At 42.1% G+C, this 21,593-nt stretch overlaps 1 protein-coding gene across 1 annotated transcript in view; it reads right to left on the reverse strand.

The window, feature by feature from the left end:
• Nucleotides 1-21,593, reverse strand: part of nek10 (NIMA-related kinase 10) — a 47,767-nt gene that overhangs the window by 20,625 nt on the left and 5,549 nt on the right. The window contains exons 5-12 of the mRNA XM_061916618.1: nt 19,126-19,210; nt 16,939-16,980; nt 16,783-16,861; nt 16,637-16,704; nt 12,011-12,090; nt 11,849-11,935; nt 4,519-4,743; nt 4,316-4,455 (exon numbers count right to left, since the gene is read on the reverse strand). Coding sequence (XP_061772602.1) covers nt 4,316-4,455; nt 4,519-4,743; nt 11,849-11,935; nt 12,011-12,090; nt 16,637-16,704; nt 16,783-16,861; nt 16,939-16,980; nt 19,126-19,210 — 806 coding nt within the window. The remainder of the gene's footprint in view (nt 1-4,315; nt 4,456-4,518; nt 4,744-11,848; nt 11,936-12,010; nt 12,091-16,636; nt 16,705-16,782; nt 16,862-16,938; nt 16,981-19,125; nt 19,211-21,593) is intronic.

The raw sequence follows: 21,593 nt of genomic DNA on the forward strand, positions 1-21,593 counted from the left end.
AATGAAAACTTGTGTTGCGAAAATCAATTTGTACCAAGATACCTCGTGTAACATGCTTTTAGATACCATACCATACCAACTTTATTTCTAAAGCCGTTTAAAAACAACCACAGTAGAAGAACAAAGGGAAGTAGTGTCAAAGCGCTTTGAGTACCTTGAAGGTAGAAAAGGGCTGTACAAGTACAACCCGTTTATCATTTATGGACAGAATTTCTAAGCGCAGTCAAGGTGTTGGGGATCCGGTTTGGTGGCTGCAGGATTAGGTCTTTGCTTTTTGCAAATGATGTGGTCCTGATGGCTTAATCTGGCCAGGATCTTCAGCTCTCACTGGATCGGTTCAAAGCCGAATCAGCACCTCCAAGTCCGAGTCCATGGTTCTCGCCCGGAAAAGGGTCGAGTGCCACCCCCGGGACCCTGGCCTAAGTGGAGGAGTTCAAGTACCTTGGAGTCTTGTTCACGAGTGAGGGAAGAGTGGATCGTGAGATCGACAGGTGGATTGGTGCGGCGTATTCAGTAATGTGGACACTGTATCAATCCGTTGTGGTGACGAAGGAGCTGAGCCGGAAGGCAAAACTCTCAATTTACCGGTCGATCTACGTTCCCATCCTCACATACGGTCATGAGCTTTGGGTTATGACCGAAAGGACAAGATCACGGATACAAGCAGCCGAAATGAGTTTCCTATGCCGGGTGGGGGGGTTTTCCCTTAGAGATAGGGTGAGAAGCTCTGCCATTTTGGGGGAGCTCAAAGTAAAGGCGCTGCTCCTCCACATCGAGAGGAGCCAGATGAGGTGGTTCAGGCATCTGGTCAGGATGTCACCCAGACGCCGCCCTAGGGAGGTGTTAAGGGCATGTCCAACCGGTAGGAGGCCACAGGGAAGACCAAGGACACGTTGGGAAGACTATGTCTCCCAGCTGGCCTGGGAAAGCCTCGGGATCCTCCGGGAAGCTGGACGAAGTGGCTGGGGATAGGAAAGCCTGGGCTTCCCTGCTTAGGCTGCTGCCCCCATGACCCGACCTCTGATAAGCGGAAGAAGATGGATGGTAAAATACACATTGAAAAAGCAAATACAAATTAGCTTGAGAACAATTTGTTCGATAAAAAGCACTTAAAAAGTTCAAAACAGTTTAAAGTTACATGCTGGGTTAAAAGCCAGTGAAGAAAAATGTGTTTTAAGAAGGGTCTTAAAAATAGCCAAAGAAGGGGCCTGTCTCACATGGAGAGGAGATCGTTTCAGAGTTTGGGAACCCGCTACAGAGAAATACGAATGTACTGTAAACAGTTACAGTAGTTTTATCAAATAAAGTTATGTTAATACAGCGTTTACCTTGGAGAGTGAACTTCTGCAACTGTTTCTCTGTCAAACACACCATCAGCAGCTTCCTCAAATGTTCATTGAAAAAAAGTCTGCCATTTAGCGCTCATTTCAAAGTCCTTTTAGGGATATGACAGTCGATCGTTTTTTCATTAGTATCGGCCGGTTTTCATGAAAAATTATGTGATTGGCATTGCCAATTAATGCTTTTTAATGCTGATCATAAATGCCGATCCCCTCTCCCTGATACTGTATTTCTGCCATGATCTTTTTGTTTAGTTACCGTATTTCCTTGAATTGCCGCCGGGGCGCTAATTAATTTAAAACCTCTTCTCACTCCTGCGCTTACCAAAGGCATGCGGTAAAAGTAAGCATGCGCTAATTATTTTAAAACATCTTCTCACTCCGGCACTTACCAAAGGCATGCAGTAAAATGTTTAGTGTGATGTAAGCTTGGACCTTAAATCCTACTGAATAGCTCTTCTTCCCTTTATGCGATTTCAAATTACCAGTATTGAAATCAGCCTCCTCCATTTTGAAAATGATGACAGGGGAAGTGTCACTCGTGACGTCACGAGTTTGACCAGGCGGAAATACTAAGCATGCGCTAATTATTTTTGGACGCGAGTTTGACCCGGCAGTAATTCAAGGCAGGCGCATACTATATGCCCTGCGGCAATTCAAGGAAATACGTTATTTTCTGTTATTTTTGGACTCCCTTAGTTCCTGTTTTGTGCACCTCTGGGTTTGTTTTGGTTTCTATAGGGATTAATTGGGTTCACCTGCCTCTGGTTAGTGATCGACCACTAATCAGAGAGCTATTTATTCACCTTTCTTGCCACGCTCAGTCCGGCTTCATTGTTTGCTTCATGCAACTGTTACGTTTGGATATTCCTGGTTCCTGCTTCTATGTTTCTTGTGCTAAGGTTTTGCCTTAGCTTCCGCGTGCGATCGGCACACATCCTTTTTGCTTGTTTTCTGTTTTGCTATGATTTATGATAAATAAATCATCCCCTTCCTCACACTGAAATCCGTCTGCATCTGGGAGGAACAACCCTACAGTAAGCCGCGAAAACCCTGTCGTGACAACTTCTTTGGGAAGGCCATTCTAAAACCTTCATTCTAGCCTGATTTAGCCATTCCTTTACCACTTTTGACGTGTTTCTGGGGTCATTGTCCTGTTTGAACACCCAACTGCGCCCAAGACCCAACCTCCGGGCAGATGATTTTAGGTTGTCTTGAAGAATTTTGAGGTAATCCTCCTGTGTCATTGTCCCATTTACTCTCTGTAAAGCACCAGTTCCATTGGCAGCAAAACAGGCCCAGTGCATAATAGTACCGCCACCATGCTTGACGGAAGACATGGTGTTCCTGGGATTAAAGCCCTCACCTTTTCTCCTCCAAACATATTGCTGGGTATTGTGGCCAAACAACAAATTTTTTGTTTAATCTGACCACAGAACTTTCTACCAGAAGGTCTGATCTTTGTTCATGTGATGTCAGATGGGGCCTTAAATAAATAGGTCAATAATTCATCCATCCATCCATCCGTTTTCTACCGCTTGTCCCGTTCAGGGTTGCTGGAACCTATCTCAGCTGCATTTGGCCGGAAGGCGGGGTACACCCTGGACAAGTTGCCACCTCATCACAAGGCCAACACAAAAATACAGACAACATTCACACACTAGGGCCCATTTAGTGTTGCCAATCAACCTATCCCCAGGTGCATGTTTTTGGCGGTGGGAAGAAGCCGGAGTACCCGGAGGGAACCCATGCAGTCACAGGGAGAACATGCAAACTCTACACAGAAAGATCCTTAAAGCGTCTGCAGGGTACAAAACTAGGGGTGTGCTGATTCAATATTGATATCACGCAGCAGGTACAAGACATTGAAACAATGGTGAGAACTTGTTGAATTCGGTTCTGACTAGAAATGTCCGATAATATCGGACAGCCGATATTATCGGCCGATAAATGCTTTAAAATGTAACATCGGAAATGATCGGTATCAGTTTTAAAATTATCAGTATCGGTTTCAAAAAGGAAAATGTATGACTTTTTAAAACGCCGCTGTGTACACGGATGTAGGGAGGAGTACAGAGCGCCAATAAACCTTAAAGGCACTACCTTTACGTGCCGGCCCAGTCACATAATATTGGCGTTTCACATAAGTAAGTGAATACAAGGCATACTTAGTCAACAGCCATACAGGTCACACTGAGGGTGGCTGTATAAATAACTTTAACACTGTTACAAATATGCGCTCAACTGTGAACCCACACCAAACAAGAATGACAAACACATTTCAGGAGAACATCCGCACCGTAACACAACATAAACACAACAGAACAAATAGCCAGAAGCCCTTGCAGCACTAACTCTTCCGGGAGGCTACAATATACGCCCCTCCCTAACCCCACCCACCTCAACCTCCTCATGCTCTCTCAGAGAGAGCATATCCCAAATTCCAAGCTGCTGTTTTGAGGCATGTTAAAAAAAAAAATGCACTTTGTGACTTCAATAATAAATATGGCAGTGCCATGTTGGCAGTTTTTTTTCCCATAACTTGAGTTAATTTATTTTGGAAAACCTTGTTACATTGTTTAATGCACCCAACGGGGGCCTCACAACAAAATTAGGCAAAATAATGTGTTAATTCCACGACTGTACATATCGGTATCGGTAATTAAGAGTTGAAGAATATCGGATATCGACAAAAAAGACATTATCGGTCATCTCTACTTAATTGTATCATTAAAAAAGCAAGCCTTTTCCAAAGTGATAGCTGCAAGCAGTCACGTTACTGGGCCTGATTGTCAGGAAAGAACTTGTTTACATTCTCTGCAACTGATAAGGCTCCAGTGGTGGGGGGGGGGGAGATTGTGTCGTCTTTCCTTGGCGAGCACAAACAACAAATCAACATTTTGGATTACTGCAGCGTGACCTCTCGCCTGCAAGAACACGTACTATTGTCTACGTGTTGTTGTGTATTGTCTGACCTGACTGCAGGGCCGCTGTGTCGTCGGCTTCAACCTGGGGGCAGACCTCCTCTCTATGAAGTCCTTTGTGGACACGATCAGCGGCTTGGGCGCTCGACAGCCTCTCCACTGACGAGCGGTCACAGGCCGAGTGTCTTTGACTGTAAGTGTGAAAGTATATATGAATTTGGCAGCGTTTCAAAACTAACATAATCCACCTTCACCTGTTAAGCAGCCGGAGCAGCGGCTGCACACCCCCTAAGCTCCGTATGTCGGCCCTGGCGTCGGGGTCCTGGCACAACTGTACCAGGGTCCAGGCGACGCTCCACAGCAGCTTAACGTGCGGGGTGTGCAGCAGGCTGAGCAACACCGGCAAGCCCTCCAGCTCCCTCAGCTGATCTCTGACACACTGCACTGGCGAGAGACGCCTCAGCAGCTCTGCAGCCATCCTGCAAGCCACAACAACACATTCAAAAAAACAACATTGTTATCTCTGTCACGGAACAAACTCCTGCAGAGGAGATCAACGGGTTGCAGCAGAGACGAGACAAAGCACAGACGTTAAAAGCAGCCTTATTATGCAAAAACAACTTTTCTTACCTTTTGGTACCTGCTCTTTTGTATTTGGAATCTGGATAAATCCTGTAAATTGGACCATTAAATTAAACAATAGCGGAGATACAAAAAAAAAAAAACACAACCAGTGAAGTTGGCACGTAAATAAAAAAGGAATGATTTGCAAATCATTTTCAACTTGTAATCAATTGAATGGACTGCAAAGACAAGATATTTAATGTTCGAACTTAGAAACTTAATTTTTTTTTTGCAAATAATCATTACCTTAGAATTTAATGGCAGCAACACATTGCAAAAAACTTTGTACCACTGCCTTTCCTTTTAACAACACATTTAGTAAATGTTTGAGAACTGAGGAGACCGATTTTTTAAGCTATTCAGGTGGAATTCTTTCCCATTCTTGCTTGATGTACAGCTTAAGTTGTTCAACAGTCCGGGGTCTCCGTTGTGGTATTTTAGGCTTCATAATGCGCTACATATTTTCAATGGGAGACAAGTCTGGACTACAGGCAGGCCAGTCTAGTACCCGCACTCTTTTACTATGAAGCCACGCTGTTGTAACATGCGGCTTGGCATTGTCTTGCTGAAATAAGCAGGGGCGTCCATGATAATGTTGCTTGGATGGCATCATATGTTACTCCAAAAACTGTAAGTACCTTTCAGCATTAATGGTGCCTTCACATATTTGTAAGTTACCTATGCCTTGGGCACTAATACACCCCATACCATCACAGATGCTGGCTTTTGAACTTTGCGCCTGTAACAATCCGGATGGTTGTTTTTCCTCTTGGTTTCGGAGGACACGACATCCACAGTTTCCAAAAACTATTTGAAATGTGGACTCGTCTGAACACAGAACACTTTTACATTTTGCATCAGTCCATCTTAGATAAGCTCGGGCCCAGCAAAGCCGGCGGCGTTTCTGGGTGTAGTTGATAAATGGCTTTCGCTTCGCATAGTAGAGTTAACTTGCACTTACAGATGTAGCGATGAACTGTAGTTACTGACAGTGGTTTTCTGAGGTGTTCCTGAGCTCATGTGGTGATATCCTTTACACACTGATTTCGGTTTTTGAAGCAGTACCGTCCGAGGCATCGAAAGTCATGGGCATTCAATGTTGGTTTCCACCCTTGCTGCTTACGTGCAGTGATTTCTCCAGATTCTCTGAACCTTTTGATGATATAACGGACTGTAGATGGTGAAATCCCTAAATTCCTTGCAATAGCTCGTTGAGAAATGTTGTTCCTAAACAATTTGCTCACGCACTTGTTCACAAAGTGGTGACTCTTTTTTGCCCCTAGTGCCAGCTTTTTTTAAACATGTGGCAGGCATCAAATTCCAAATAAGCTAATATTTGCAAAAAATAACAAAGTTTTCCAGTTCGAAAGTTAAATTTCTTGTCTTTGCAGTCTATTTAATTGTATATAAGTTGAAAATGATTTGCAAATCATTGTATTTTGTTTTTATTTATGATTTACACAACGTGCTTTTAATGTTTTTAACGTCTTTTGTGTTCTTTGATGTTTCCCTCTTACACACACGTTTGTGTGCTATGGCTCTGAGTTTTTTTTTCTCCTTAGCCTCAGTCTGGACCCCCTCTCCAGGGCCCGGGCTTAGACGGAATTTTTTGTTTTTCTTTTTCTCACCTGTTCTGTCTCCCTGTAATGTTTGTCTGCTCTTGAATGGGATTGTGCTGAAAATCTTTATTTCCCCTCGGGGATTATTAAAGTATTTCCGATTCTGTGCCAACTTCACTGGTTTGGTATTTATAAGAGAATCTCGCATTCCTTCGTACTTTCAGGAAATAAGCGGTTTGGAATTTTCCCAATTGTTGACGTTTTTGCCATTGGTGATGTCAGCGGACATTGGTAGAGATTTATTTTAAATGCTTTGTAGTCATTAAGTTCCTTCTTTTTCTATATTCTCTTGTTGTGGGGCAGACTGGCTCTTACATGCACATGCATCCTCTGCTGTTGCCATTTCTAATTACAAAGTAGAGTGCAGGTCAAACTTACAAACCCTGTTTCCATATGAGTTGGGAAATTGTGATGGATGTAAATATAAACGGAATACAATGATTTGCAAATCCTTCTCAACCCATATCTAATTGAATGCACTACAAAGACAAGATATTTGATGTTCAAACTCATAAACTTTATTTTTTTTTTTGCAAATAATAATTAACTTAGAATTTCATGGCAGCAACACGTGTCAAAGTAGTTGGGAAAGGGCATGTTCACCACTGTGTTACATCACTTTATCTTTTAACAACACTCAATAAACGTTTGGGAACTGAGGAAACTAATTGTTGAAGCTTTGAAAGTGGAATTCTTTCCCATTCTTGTTTTATGTAGAGCTTCAGTCGTTCAACAGTCCGGCATCTCTGCTGTCGTATTTTACGCTTCATAATGCTCCACACATTTTCGATGGGGGACAGGTTTGGACTGCAGACGTGCCAGGAAAGTCCCCGCACGCTTTTACTACGAAGCCACGCTGTTGTAACACGTGGCTTGGCATTGTCTTGCTGAAATAAGCAGGGGCGTCCATGATAACGTTGCTTGGATGACAACATATGTTGCTCCAAAACCTGTATGGACCTTTCAGCATTAATGGTGCCTTCACAGATGTGTAAGTTACCCATGCCTTGGGCATTATTACACCCCCGTACCATCACAGATGCTGGCTTTTGAACTTTGCACCTATAACAATCCGAATGGTTATTTTCCTCTTTGTTCTGGAGGACACCACGTCCTCTGTTTCCAAATATAATTTGAAATGTGGACTCGTCAGACCACAGAATACTTTTCCACTTTGCATCAGTCCATCTTAGATGAGCTCGGGCCCAGAGAAGCTGGCGGCGTTTCAGGGTGTTGTTGGTAATTGGGTTTGGCTTTGCATAGTAGAGTTTTAACTTGCACTTACAGATGTAGCGACCAACTGTAGTTACTGACAGTGGTTTTATGAAGTGTTCCTGAGCCCATGTGGTGATATCCTTTACACACTGATGTCGGTTTTTGATGCAGTACCGCCTGAGGGATTAAAGGTCTGTAATATCATCGCTTATGTGCAGTGATTTCTCCAGATTCTCTGAACCTTTTGATGATTTTACTGACCATAGATGGTAAAATACCTAAATTCCTTTCAATAGCTCGTTGAGAAATGTTGTTCTAAAACTGTTCAACAATTTGCTTACAAAGTGATGACCTTCGCTGCAGCCTTGTTTGTGAATGACTTAGCATTTCATGGAAGCTGCTTTTATACCCAATCATGGCACCCAACTGTTCTCAATTAGCCTGCACACCTGTGGGATGTTCCATATAAGTGTTTGATGAGCATTCCTCAACTTTATCAGTATTTATTGCCACCTTTCCCAACTTCTTTGCCACGTGTTGCTGGCAAAGAAGAAATGTTTATCAGTTTGAGCATCAAATATGTTGTCTTTGTAGCATATTCAACTGAATATGGGTTGAAAATGATTTGCAAATCATTGTATTCCTTTTACATTTACATCTAACACAATTTCCCAACTCATTTTGAAACGGGGTTTGTATATTTGTCAGAAGACTCGCTATAGGAGCGCTTAAAACAAAGTGGAGGCATGTAAATAAGGCTGTGTGACGCTTGTGTGGCATTGTAATGCCGGATTGGTTCTTCCGTGGATGCGTCGAAGCGATGAACACAACAAGGTAAGTTATAAATGGATTTATTAAATAATAAAAGGCTAGGAACAAAAAACACTGCTGTAAAGAGAAGGCAAACCAAAAACAGAAAAACAATTCCTCAGCATGTGAGCTGGAATCAACAAATGGCTTAGCGTAAAAGCTAGCGAGAATATACATACAAAGATGCAGGTCGAGAGTCGTCACTGTTGCGCGTGGGCAAATTAGGATCCGAGACTGAACAAAGAAAAGAGGAAAGCTTATATAGGGAGAAATCAAGGAGAACCAGGTGTGTAGAAAACGAGGAGCAGGTGAAATCAATGTATAACCATGGTAACGGACTAAACAGGAAGTAAGTGGGTCAGAAGAGAATGAAACAAAGATGGAAAAATAAACATGTGAAGATCTGAGTCACAGATCGCAACAGTATTCCCCCCCCCAAAAAGACAGATTCCAGATGTCTCAAAGAAAACAAAAACAAATAAGAAACAACTTGAACCCCCTCCCCAAAAACAGAGTCCACAAACGAAGGGAGGGCGGAGGGAGGCCACGGTGGAGGGTCGCCAAGTCGTGTGTCCCCGAATCCACCGAGGACAAGTCAAGTGGCGGCGGCGGATGGAACGCCGCTGCCGAACAAGTTTTGGCGGGCGACCTCGAAAAGGCCACATTAGTGGCCGCATCGCAGGATGAGGTGCCCGGCGAGGCGGACGACCCGGGCACGGCCACATCCGTGGCCGACATGGAGGAGGGAGTGTCTGGCGAGGAGGATGACCTCGCAGAGGCCACGCCCGTGATCGACGTGGTGGACGACGCCTCAGCACCGAAATCCCAGCAGGCTTGGAAGCAGCAGACGAGGGTGCGGGGACTGCAGCCAAAGCAGGCCCGAGTGCAGCTGGCGAGGATGATGCGGGTGCTGCAGCCGAAGAAGGCGTCGGAGGCGGCCTGGGAGCCGCAGGAGTCGTCGGAGGCGGCCTGGGAGCCGCAGGAGTCGTCGGAGGCGGCCTGGGAGCCGCAGGAGTCGTCGGAGGCGGCCTGGGAGCCGCAGGAGTCGTCGGCGTAGAAGCAAACGGCGACGTCGTAGAGGCAGGCGTATTAGTCGTCGGCAGTGCTTGGCGGCGTGGAGCTGGTACCGGCGCTTGGCGGCGTGGAGCTGGTACCGGCGCTTGTCGAGGAGCTGGCACTGGAGTGGGCTCCAGCCCTGTCGACACAGGTGAAGGTTCCAGCCCCGTCGTTGACGCTGGTGTGGGCTCCAGCCCCGTCGTCGACGCTGGTGTGGGCTCCAGCCCCGTCGTCGGCGGTGCTTGGCGGCGCGGAGCTGGTACCGGCGCTTGGCGGCGTGGAGCTGGTACTGGAGTAGGCTCCAGCTCTGGAGCTGGTACTGGAGTGGGCTCCAGGCTAAAGTCTGTAACTGGTATGAGAACCAGTTCTGGGTCGGAGGCTGGTGTGAGAACCAGGTGGGAGTCTAGTGCTGGCTTGAGAACCAGGCTAGAAACATCAGTTTCTGGTGCGAGAACCAGACTACAGTTAAGTGCTGGTGTGAGAACCAAACTGGGAGAAATGCAGAACACCGGTGGTGGAGGATGTGCTTGAGGTAATGACCTCGCGAGTCTGAACACCGGTGGAGGAGGTCTACTTGGTCGTTGTGATTTGACCGGGGGAAACACAGGTGGAGGAGGTCTACAAGGCCGTTGAGACTTGGCCGGGGGAAAAACAGGTGGAGGAGGTCTACAAGGCCGTTGAGACTTGGCCGGGGGAAAAACAGGTGGAGGAGGTCTACAAGGCCGTTGAGACTTGGCCAGGGGAAAAACAGGTGGAGGAGGTCTACAAGGCCGTTGAGATTTGGCCGGGGGAAAAACAGGTGGAGGAGGTCTACATGGTGGCTGTGGTTTAGAGGGTAGTATCTGTGCTACCTCCGTAGCACAGCTATAGGTCATAGCCCCTTCCTCCAGACGGGGATCCCAGACCCGTTCCCTATGGTCAGGGACTGACCTTAAGGGAGGGTGGTGGGAGGCTTGGAGGCGGGCCGACTCCTCCCCTTTAATTTGTCCAGAATTTCCTTTAGAAAAGGGAGGAAACACCTTGGACTTGGCCGGAGAATGAGGTTTTAAAGGAGGTGTAGGAGAAAAACTAGGTGACTGAGGTTGACTAGAATAATAAGAAAAAATATCCTGATAATTCTGTATCTTGTCATGAATGTTATTGATATTCAAAAAAGGTTGGGAATGAGAATTACTGTCCACAATATAAAAATCTTCTGAAAAAATGTCATCAACAGAGGCCGGTGTTGCGTCACCGGTGGGCGTTCCCCAATTGACGTCATCGCTTGTGTCAGAAAAAGTGTCATGGCAGCTTAAGGAATGATTTGAAAAAAAACAAGCAGGATTACCGGTAATGACGGGTGAATCCTGGACGGGGTGAAACTTGCTGTGTCCATGGGGAGGAATAAGTGGTGCTGGAACATTACTGCCGTGCGGGGGGCCTCTCCACTGGACCCCCCGCCTCTTCGGGGCAGCGCGAACGGCTTCGGAGGGGACTTCAGGCCCACAGTCAAGTCTTTCCTGCTCCCAAGCCACGAGCTCCAACCACAAACCCAAGTCGAAGGGTTCCTCCCGTGGTTTCGACGCGGAAAAACATTTTGATGCTCGGATCCTACTGTGACGCTTGTGTGGCATTGTAATGCCGGATTGGTTCTTCCGTGGATGCGTCGAAGCGATGAACACAACAAGGTAAGTTATAAATGGATTTATTAAATAATAAAAGGCTAGGAACAAAAAACACTGCTGTAAAGAGAAGGCAAACCAAAAACAGAAAAACAATTCCTCAGCATGTGAGCTGGAATCAACAAATGGCTTAGCGTAAAAGCTAGCGAGAATATACATACAAAGATGCAGGTCGAGAGTCGTCACTGTTGCGCGTGGGCAAATTAGGATCCGAGACTGAACAAAGAAAAGAGGAAAGCTTATATAGGGAGAAATCAAGGAGAACCAGGTGTGTAGAAAACGAGGAGCAGGTGAAATCAATGTATAACCATGGTAACGGACTAAACAGGAAGTAAGTGGGTCAGAAGAGAATGAAACAAAGATGGAAAAATAAACATGTGAAGATCTGAGTCACAGATCGCAACAGGCTGCCCATAAAACGCTGCATCCTGAAGAAACGGTCTGTAAATCAATCTATGCAATATTTGAACCAAAGAAACACTGTTACATGTTATATAGACCACAAGGAAGTGCTTTAAATTTAGAAAAAAAAATCATAATACGACCCCTTTAAGATGTTATCAAGCAGGGCCAGTGCATCCCTAGGCTATTAAACCAACCTCTTGGACAGGAGGTCGTATTCCTGCAGGATAACAAGAAGGTTCTCGGCAATCTGCAGCTCCCCGATCTCGTCCCTGCACTGCGCGCTGGGGGAACATACGCCGCAAACTTTGGCAACACAATAATTCATACGGGGGATGGGATATTTGTAGGGTGTGTACCTCTCAGCCAAGCTGGTGAGTGCGATGAGGGCTCCCAGCAGCACGCTGCTATCGGTTGTGGACAGCAGCTTCACCAGCGTCTACACACACAGACTAGTCACTAAAATGGTGTTTCTGAACTTTTATTGAGCTAAACCACACATTTTACATTCAAAAAGCGGTGTCCAAACTTTTTGATTTGGGAGCCGCAATGGGCTAAAAAATTTTGGTCGAGGGCCGAAGTTTGACTGCATGTAAAATAACTCATTCAATGCGTTTTCTTTATTTTCATGACTATTTACATTGTAGATTATGTGGAGTTATGTACTTAACAAAAAAAGGTGAAATAACTGAAAACATGTTTTATATTGTAGTTTCTTCAAAATAGCCACCCTTTGCTCTGATTATTGCTTTGCACACTCGCGGCATTCTCTTGATGAGCTTCAAACACTGTGAAGTGAAAACCATTGAAGCCTACTCAGTGGTCTGGTGGTTAGAGTGTCCGATCATACCAATGACTATAAAAATGGGACCCATTACCTCTCTGCTTGGCACTCAACATTAAGGGTTGGAATTGGGGGTTAAATCACCAAAAAATATTCCCGGGCGCGGAACCATTGCTGCCCACTGATCCCCTCACCTCCCAGGTGGTGAACAAGGGGATAGGTCAAATGCAGAGGACCAATTTCACCACACCTAGTGTGTGTGTAACTTTAACTTAAAGCTCATCGAGAAAACGCCAAGAGTGTGCGAAAAAGTAATCAGAAAGAAGGGTGGCTATTTTGAAGAAACTAGAATATAAAACATGTTTTCATTAATTTCACCTTTTTCTGTTAAGTGCATAACTCCACATGTGTTCATTCGTAGTTTTAATGCCTTCAGTGACAATCTAAAATGTAATCAGTCATGAAAATAAAGAAAACACATTGAATGAGGAGAAGGTATGTCCAAACTTTTGGCCAAAAGTTTACATACACTTGTGAAAGACATGATGTCATGGCTGTCTTGAGTTTCCAATTCTTTCTACAACTATTGTTTTTTGTGATAAAGTAAATGGAGCACATACTTGTCACAAAAACATTCATGAAGTTTGGTTCTTTTATGAATTTATTATGGGTCTACTGAAAATGTGACCAAATCTGCTGGGTCAAAAGTATACATACGGCAATGTCAATATTTGGTTACATGTCCCTTGGTAAGTTTCACTGCAATAAGGCGCTTTTGGTAGCCATTCACAAGCTTCTGGTTGAATTTTTGACCACTCTTCTTGACAAAATTGGTGCAGTTCAGCTCAATTTGTTGGTTTTCTGACATGGACTTGTTTCCTTAGCATTGTCCACACGTTTAAGTCAGGACTTTGTGAAGGCCATTCTAAAACCTTAATTCTAGCCTGATTCAGCCATTCCTTTACCACGTTTGACGTGTGTTCGGAGTCATTGTCCTGTTGGAATACACAACTGCGCCCAAGACCCAACCTCCGGGCTGATGATTTTAGGTTGTCCTGAAGAATTTGGAGGTAATCCTCCTTTTTCATTGTCCCATTTACTCTCTGTAAAGCACCAATTTTTATTGGCAGCAAAACATGCCCAAAGCATCATACCACCACCACCATGCTTGACGGTAGACATGGTGTTCCTGGGATTAAATGCCTCACCTTTTCTCCTCTGAACATATTGCTGGGTATTGTGGCCAAACAGATCAATTTTTGTTTCATCTGACCACAGAACTTTACTCCATAAGGTCTTATCTTTGTGCATGTGATATCAGTGAGTGTGTGTGTGTGTATATATATATATATATATATATATATATATATATATATATATATATATATATATATATATAGCCTATACATATATATGTGTACATATATAGCTATATATGTGAAAGATTGAATTCTACCTTGTTTACTTCTGTGACAACCTTCTTAATGTTTTGTTGTTATCAAGCAGCTAAAATGTGCCAAACATCGATAAGTGTGGAGTATTTTTTCATTTTCCCCATCATGCTTTGTAACGGATTCAAATGGGTGTAATTTTGAACTTTTTATGGTGGATGGACGTTTGTTATAATGTTCTCAAAGTTCAGTGAGCAGGTTGTGTTAAGTTTAACAATGTCTGTTGACCTTTTATGTTGGTTGGATTTTTTATTTTTTTTTGCCCCATGATTAGGTAAGGTTGTTTGCATTGCATTATACAAGTAAACGCCTCAGAGCATAATTAAAGGTCATTGACCTGAATCACCCACGTAGTCCACTAGACAGTGACATAATAGCAGCATTGAAACGGTGAGACTATTAAAATAAATGCAATCTTCCTGTGGGTAAGATTCCTTATCAAACATATGATGTTTTGCGGGCCAAATTGAAGACGTCGGTGGGCCGCTCTTGGCCTACGGGCTGTAGTCTGGACACCCCTGCATTAGAAAAAATGATGGTAGTCATTTCCATCAGATTATTTTCTATTATAGGTGATTTGGCCCACTTTTAATTAAAATAACAAAAAAAAAAATATTGTTTTTCCATGATCTCCGTACTAATATCGTATGTCTGGATTGAGGTTTTACTTTGGAAATAATTTGAAATCCTTTCAAAGATCACATTTAATTCCACCTAAAACATTCATGGGAAAAGTGTACACTCTTGTAACTTGCTATCTGTAAAACATGCCTTTTTATGAGCATTTCTGTCATTTAGAAACAATATTTCATGATTATCTGAAAATTAACATTCTTAATCAATACAAGTACAATAAGCACACATTTATTTGGGGCATCATACAGTAACAACTTGGAATTTACACATTATGTCTGGTGTTGGAGTTGTTTGACTTTGTGTGGCCATAAACGCATCAGTGGCGAAGTGCCATGAGTGTGTGTGTCGTTCGCAAGTGAGAAAGAGCGAGCAGATGCTGTTGGTATGACAGATGACAAAGAGTCTGTTTTGGCCTGGTTTGTACGGCAGGCAATGACCAGTTTTTCTTGATAAAAGTTTTTACTAATGTTTTTGTTCTTGTTACGGCCAACAAACAGTCTTGCTCAATAAAGTGATTGTTGGAATTTCTATCCTCTTTAGAACTTTTCTCGAAAATGTGTGAAAATAGAAAAAGATGGAGGAAAAAAGGTTTTTGTAGGAGGACAAACTTGATACAAACCTTACTAATTGTTAGAAAGCCCACAGAATAATATTTTTGTATTTATGCTTCACTAATGCGAGTACTTTTCGAGCACTGTTTTGTCCTACTAATTTCGACAATCCTTGAACTCACCGTAGTTATGTGGACTGACGCAACGGTTTGTTTACGTGTATAACTTTCTCCGACGCTGCCACAGAAAGACGTGTTTTATGCCAAGCTAATCGATGCTAATATGCTATTTAGGCTAACTATGTACATCATCATGCCTCGTTTGTAGGTATATTTGAGCTCATTTAATTCCCTTTACTTAAGACCTCTGTATACAATTTATATTTACATGTCTCATGACACATTATCTTTATTTAATATTGGCTGCATTTCTGATAGTTGTTTATGTGCCATGTTGTTCCAGACCACAGCAAACGTTACCCAAGCTTGCAAAGATTGTAATATTTTCATTAGAAGAAGAAGACAGCCTACCGTTTCTTTTAACTTGGACACACACATCTATACCTTTGGTTATTCTAAGCCAGTCATTTTGACACATTTTTAATTTTTCACTATGCTTTCTGTAACCCACCAGACCAAACTCCTACGCATTACAAACATAGCAGCTAAAATCATCGGCCTACCCACACCCAACATTTCAGATTCAAACCACAGGTCCATCATTCGACTGGCAAACACGATAGTCTAGGATATGACTCACCCACTACTACACTAATACATCATCCCACTACAATCATGGCACAGGAACAGAACCATCAAATTCCGGAGGGCCCCCCTTGGGAAAAGCCTTATCCCTGCAGCTATAGCCCCCCTAAACAGCAGGCCTGTCTGACAAGCCTGTAAATGTGTTGGTCATGTATGATGTCTTTTTGTTATTTTTGTTCGTGATGTTTAATGTCTATTGTTTAAATATACGGCAGTGAAAATGAATTTCCCCAACGGGGACCAATACATCAAAATCTAATCTAATTTCGAGGAGTTATCTCACCATCTGAGAAGCCTCCATTTTAATAATGTTTTTCAATGTTGTAAAAATGTGTAGAATATATATTAAATTTCAACATTTCCCGAATTCGGAGGTCTCAAGGTTGGCAAGTATGCCACAAGCTAGTTAGCTCTATGTGATCACGGCACCGCTAGAAATTAATTTTCTGCATTAATGTTTATTCTAACAATATTGCTAATACTTGGTTAATAATTACATCATAAGATGAAAATAAAAGAACTGTTTGTGGTTTTTGGATGTTTTTTTCAGAGGGCTTTACGGGCGGAATAGAATAGTCCTATGAGCTGTATTGTTAGCCACCTTTTACATGGTTTATTTGAATTCAATGCTACAAAAGTCAATTTAGAGCCCGTAAAGGGTTGGGCTGTTGTCAGATTTACTCAAAGGTCAAATGAGTTCACTTGTTCTGCTTTTCTTCTGACTTTTTCGAACACCGTTAAGATGCGACCGTTTTGGAAAATAAAATACATCAAAGAGTTTGAACACCACGCCTCCTACCGTGTGCGCGCCGCTCTCGATGACCCAGACCCTTTGGTCTTCAGCGGCTGACAGCTTCTGGAACGTGTCTGCAGGGCAAATCTGCAAAGGCATGATAACAGGGGACGTATTTGTTCTGGTGTATTTATCTGTTTGATGGTACTCACAGGTCATGGCGACCAGCGACCGCGCTGCGAGCTCTTGCCCGTCACACGCTAAGTACATGTCGGCCACACCGCTCATGTGCTGAACCACAGCGCAGGGGGAATTACGTGTGAAGATTTACAAAAGTGGCAAGTTTTAAAAAGAAAAAGTGTATTTACCTTGGCAAGTGAACGGACGCCTTGAAGACGATGCAGCATTTTCTGTAAGAAGAAATTATCAATCTTTTTGGATGGGGCTATTGTATTTGGTTTTATTGATAGTGGAGTGTCGGGTAACATTAAGAGTGTCAACAAAAAAATCGATTTTCAAATGAATCGCGCTTTTTATTTTTAATGATTCTTAATCGATGAAAAAAGCTATCCATCCATTTTATTCCGCTTATCCGAGGTCCGGTCGCGTGTGCAGCAGCCTAAGCAAAGAAGCCCAGCCTTCCATCTCCCCAGCCAGTTCGTCTAGATCCTCCCGGGGGATCCCGAGGCGTTCCCAGGCCAGCCGGGAGACATAGTCTTCCCAATGTGTCCTGGGTCTTCCTCTTGGACCCAAACACCTCCCTTGGGAGGAGTTCGGTTGGAATCCTGAGCAGATGCCCGAACCACCTCATCTGGCTCCTCTTAAGGTGGAGGAGCAGCGGCTTTACTTTAAACTCCTCCCGGATGGCAGAGCTTCTCACCCTACCTCTAAGGGAGAGCCCCGCCACCCGGTGGAGGAAACTCTTTTTGATTAAAAAATGTATATTTTAAATAAAAATAAAAAAAATGTATCTGTCCTGTCCAGCCACTCAGACACATCCTATATGGTCATATCTGCTGTACAGATTTACTTTAGAAAAGAGAAGTGTTCAATACTTTTCCTGTTGCCTTATTTGATTTTTTATTAAATTATTTTATTATTTTAATTTTCCTGAAGGAATTCATAAAGTACTATCTATCTATCTTGTATTTGACTTTATTAAATGTTTGGGTAGAATTTTTTTCAACAAAACCAGTTTTCTTTCCAGTAAGATAGTTTATCTATGTTTTGAAGGAATGTAGTTAATCATAGAATTGGCACCCTATGTTAACAAAAAGTATGTATTTTTAATCGAGTTTCGATACTGAATCAAATGGTTACCCCCAAGAATCGAATCTATTGCCTGTGCCGAAAGATTCACAGCCCAAGGTAACATTATTGTGTCCAACAAAGGGACTGGGTAAATCAGGGCCGGAGGCAGCATTTAATTTAGGGCCCGGCCTCATTACAAAATATTTTCACACTTTTATTGAAGTGAAATTTAAAAAAAAAAATGTTTTTAACCAAACTTTGAATTTCATTTGACGCGAGTTTTGCACTGAAACACATTGAACCATGAATTGATTTACGTGGAGAAGTTAAAAAAACTTATTCGGGTGTTACCATTTAGTGGTCAATTGTACGGAATGTGTACTGTACTATGCAATCTACTAATAAAAGTTTCAATCAATCAGAAGAAATTGCTCAATAATTATTGTTTTTGGTGGAAAATGACAAATTTAACATATTCAAAACAACGCAGAGGATGACAAGATGATGTCTGACGAAATGTGCCATTACATTGTAACCTCGATTTACGCACCCGATTTACCATTTAATTTCTAACACACTTTTAAACAAACTGGATCTCAAAGTGCTACAACGTTAAAAACAGGGCAGAGGAGATCAAACATACTCAATAATAACAAAAAGAAAAGGTTAAAAAAATCACATTGACATGGAGCAACCATATAGGTTCTCAGGGCTATTTTAAAAGAGTTTAGGCTCAGTTCGGCCTATTATGTTTGTTTGATATACAGTAGTTGATGTAGATGCCCATATCGGCTGTTCAGATTTACTTTACAAAAGAGAAGTGTAGGATACTTCTCTTGTTGCCTTATTTGAATGTGTAATTCTTATGGAGAAATTTGCTTCACTGGGAAAGGGTTAGGCATATGTTTGCAGAAAAATGTCATATTGATATTTTCTATTCGCAAACTCGAAGGGCCCTATTTGGGAATCAAAAACTGGTTCTGAAAAAGAACCGGTTCCCAGTGTATTAGTTCCTCGAGATCGCTGGCCATTTTTTTCAAACGGTTCCCTTAACGATTCTTCCAGGTGGGGATGACGTCAATATGTGAAGTGTAGTGACCTCAGACTAAACTAAATTGATGCAATCCACTTTTTTTCCCAAATAACAATCAATAAGAGAACCGTTAAAGAACTGAATGGTGAAGCAGAATCGAAAGTAAAATCGGAACCGTAAAAATCTGATCAATTCCCATCCCCAGGCCCTATGCTCAGTGCGTGATCTGCGTGTCGGCAGCGTGTGTCTGTGTCCGACTATCAAGCGGCACCTGATGCTGAGGGTCTCTGATCAGCAGTCGCAGGCAAAGCAGAACTCTCAGGACCGACTCGGGTGGCGCCACATCGATCCTGTCACTGCAGAGATTGTGTGTAACTCAAAAGAGCAACATAAACAGGGGTGTCCAAACTTGTTCCACAAAAAATAATGTAGGGGCCATTTTATTTTATTTTTTTAATGTATTGTATATGTTTAAACCGGGGGTCAGTAACCCACAAACTTTAGCGCCGCCCCAGTGGCTCCCTGTACCTCTTTCAGAGATGTGTGACAATGGAAAAAGATAAAGAAAAAAAATACAATTTTTGTTTTAAAATATTTTCTGTAGAACAAACATGACACAAACCTTCCTTGTTGTTAGAAATCCCACTGTTTATGTTACACATGCTTATTTGGCAAGCACCGTTTTGTCCTACTAACTTCAGCGATCCTTGAACTCATTGTAGTTTGCTTACCTTTTCTATGCCACGCCTTCTTTGTCTAATTTTGTCCATCAAACATTTTATACTGTGTGTGAATGCACAAAGGTGAGCTTTGTTGTTTTTATTGATTTGCTGGAGTGCTTATCAGGCAAATTTGGTCAATCCATGGCTGCAAGCTAATCGATGCTAACATGCTATTTAGGCTAGCTGTATGTACATATTGCATCATTATGCCTCGTTTGTGGGTCTATTTGAGCTCATTTAATATCCTTTACTTATGTAATTTATATTTGCATGTCTCATGACATATTATCTGTTTGTAATATTGGCTGGATTTCTGATAGTTGTTTGTGTGCCATGTTGTTCCAGACCACAGCAAACATTACCCAGCTTACAAATATTGTAATAAATCCATTAAAAGAAGACAGCCTGCCATTTCCTTAAACTCGGACACACACATCTATACCTTTTATTCTACACATTTTTGATTATTTGGGCCATACATAAAAGAATAACTAAACAGAGGTTTTTTTTGTTTACTAAATACATTTCTTTAGGAGAAAAGTCGCAGATGATAAGGTGGTAATTTTGTTTGAGAATAGAATTCTGAAATAATATTATTTAAAGTAATAAGACAAAAACAAAGTCATATTTTTCCAGGAAAAGTCAGTCAAACTGTGAAGTGATATTTTCAAAAACCTTTCTAATGGTAAATACGTTAATTTTGTTTAGGAGTTTTGCAAAATTATGACTTCTCTGCATTCCCCCAATGTTTTTCTTGATAAATATATGTCCATCGCCCATCCTTTTTTTCCCTAAATTACTATTTATTTTGTGACTTGCCTGTTACATTTTATTTTCGTATGGTTAGAACTACTTACGAAAAAAATTACTCTCCAAAATGTTGATTTTCTTTAAGACGATTATTATTGAAAAATATCACCTTTTTATGCACTCTTTTAAGACTATGATAATTTTTGAAAGAATTAGGACATTATTATCGTAAAATAGAGTTTTTTAAAGAGAAAAATGCAACGGTATTCTTGTCGGATTATGACTATATCACAAACATTCTGTTAAAATGACATTTGTATTTATTTGTTTTACTTTATGACATTTCTTTAACAGAAATAACTTAATTTCCCAGCAAATTTGACTTTTTCTTGATATACAACTTGATTTTGGTCAAATTCGGGTCTTAAAAAAAAAGAAAAGCCAACTAAAAATTAAAATACTATCTAATAAAGAAACATTTTTTTTTAAGTTAATTTCTTTTTAAAATAGTAACATTGAAAAAAAAAAGTGTTTATTCCTGTAAGACTAATTGCACCTGGGGATAGGTTGATTGGCAACACTAAATTGGCCCTAGTGTGTGAATGTTGTCTGTCTATCTGTGTTGGCCCTGCGATGAGGTGGCGACTTGTTCAGGGTGTACCCCGCCTTCCGCCCGATTGTAGCTGAGATAGGCGCCAGCGCCCCCCGCGAAATAAGCGGTAGAAAATGGATGGATGGATGGATGGACTAATTTCTGTACGACTTTATTCTCATGACATTCCAAATTCATTCTTATTTTACAATTGGGGCGGCGTGACTCGGTTGGTAGATCGGCCGCGGTAGCATCTTGAGGGTTCCAGGTTCGATATCCGCTTCCGCCATCGTAGTCACTGCTGTTGTGTCCTTGGGCAAGACACTTCACCCACCTGCTCCCAGTGCCACCCACACTGGTTTGAATGTATCTTAGATATTGGCTTTCACTATCTAAAGTACTTTAAGTCACTAGAGAAAAGCGCTATATAAATATGAATCACTTCACTTCACTCTACTTTGGCAAGTCATTTCCAAAATGTATCGCATCCTGTGAGAAGCCTCCACTTTACTAATGATTTCCAATCTTGCAAAAATGTCCAGAATGAAAATTAGAATACAACATTTCTGTCAACGAAGATTTGCGTCAGTTTTTGATAGTTCGCTAATATAAATAATATAGACACTTAAATTATGTGTTGCCTTTATTATAACACTTATATAAGACCTTTAAAGT

This window comes from Nerophis ophidion, linkage group LG11 (genome assembly GCF_033978795.1).
Source record: "Nerophis ophidion isolate RoL-2023_Sa linkage group LG11, RoL_Noph_v1.0, whole genome shotgun sequence".
Lineage (NCBI taxonomy): Eukaryota > Metazoa > Chordata > Actinopteri > Syngnathiformes > Syngnathidae > Nerophis > Nerophis ophidion.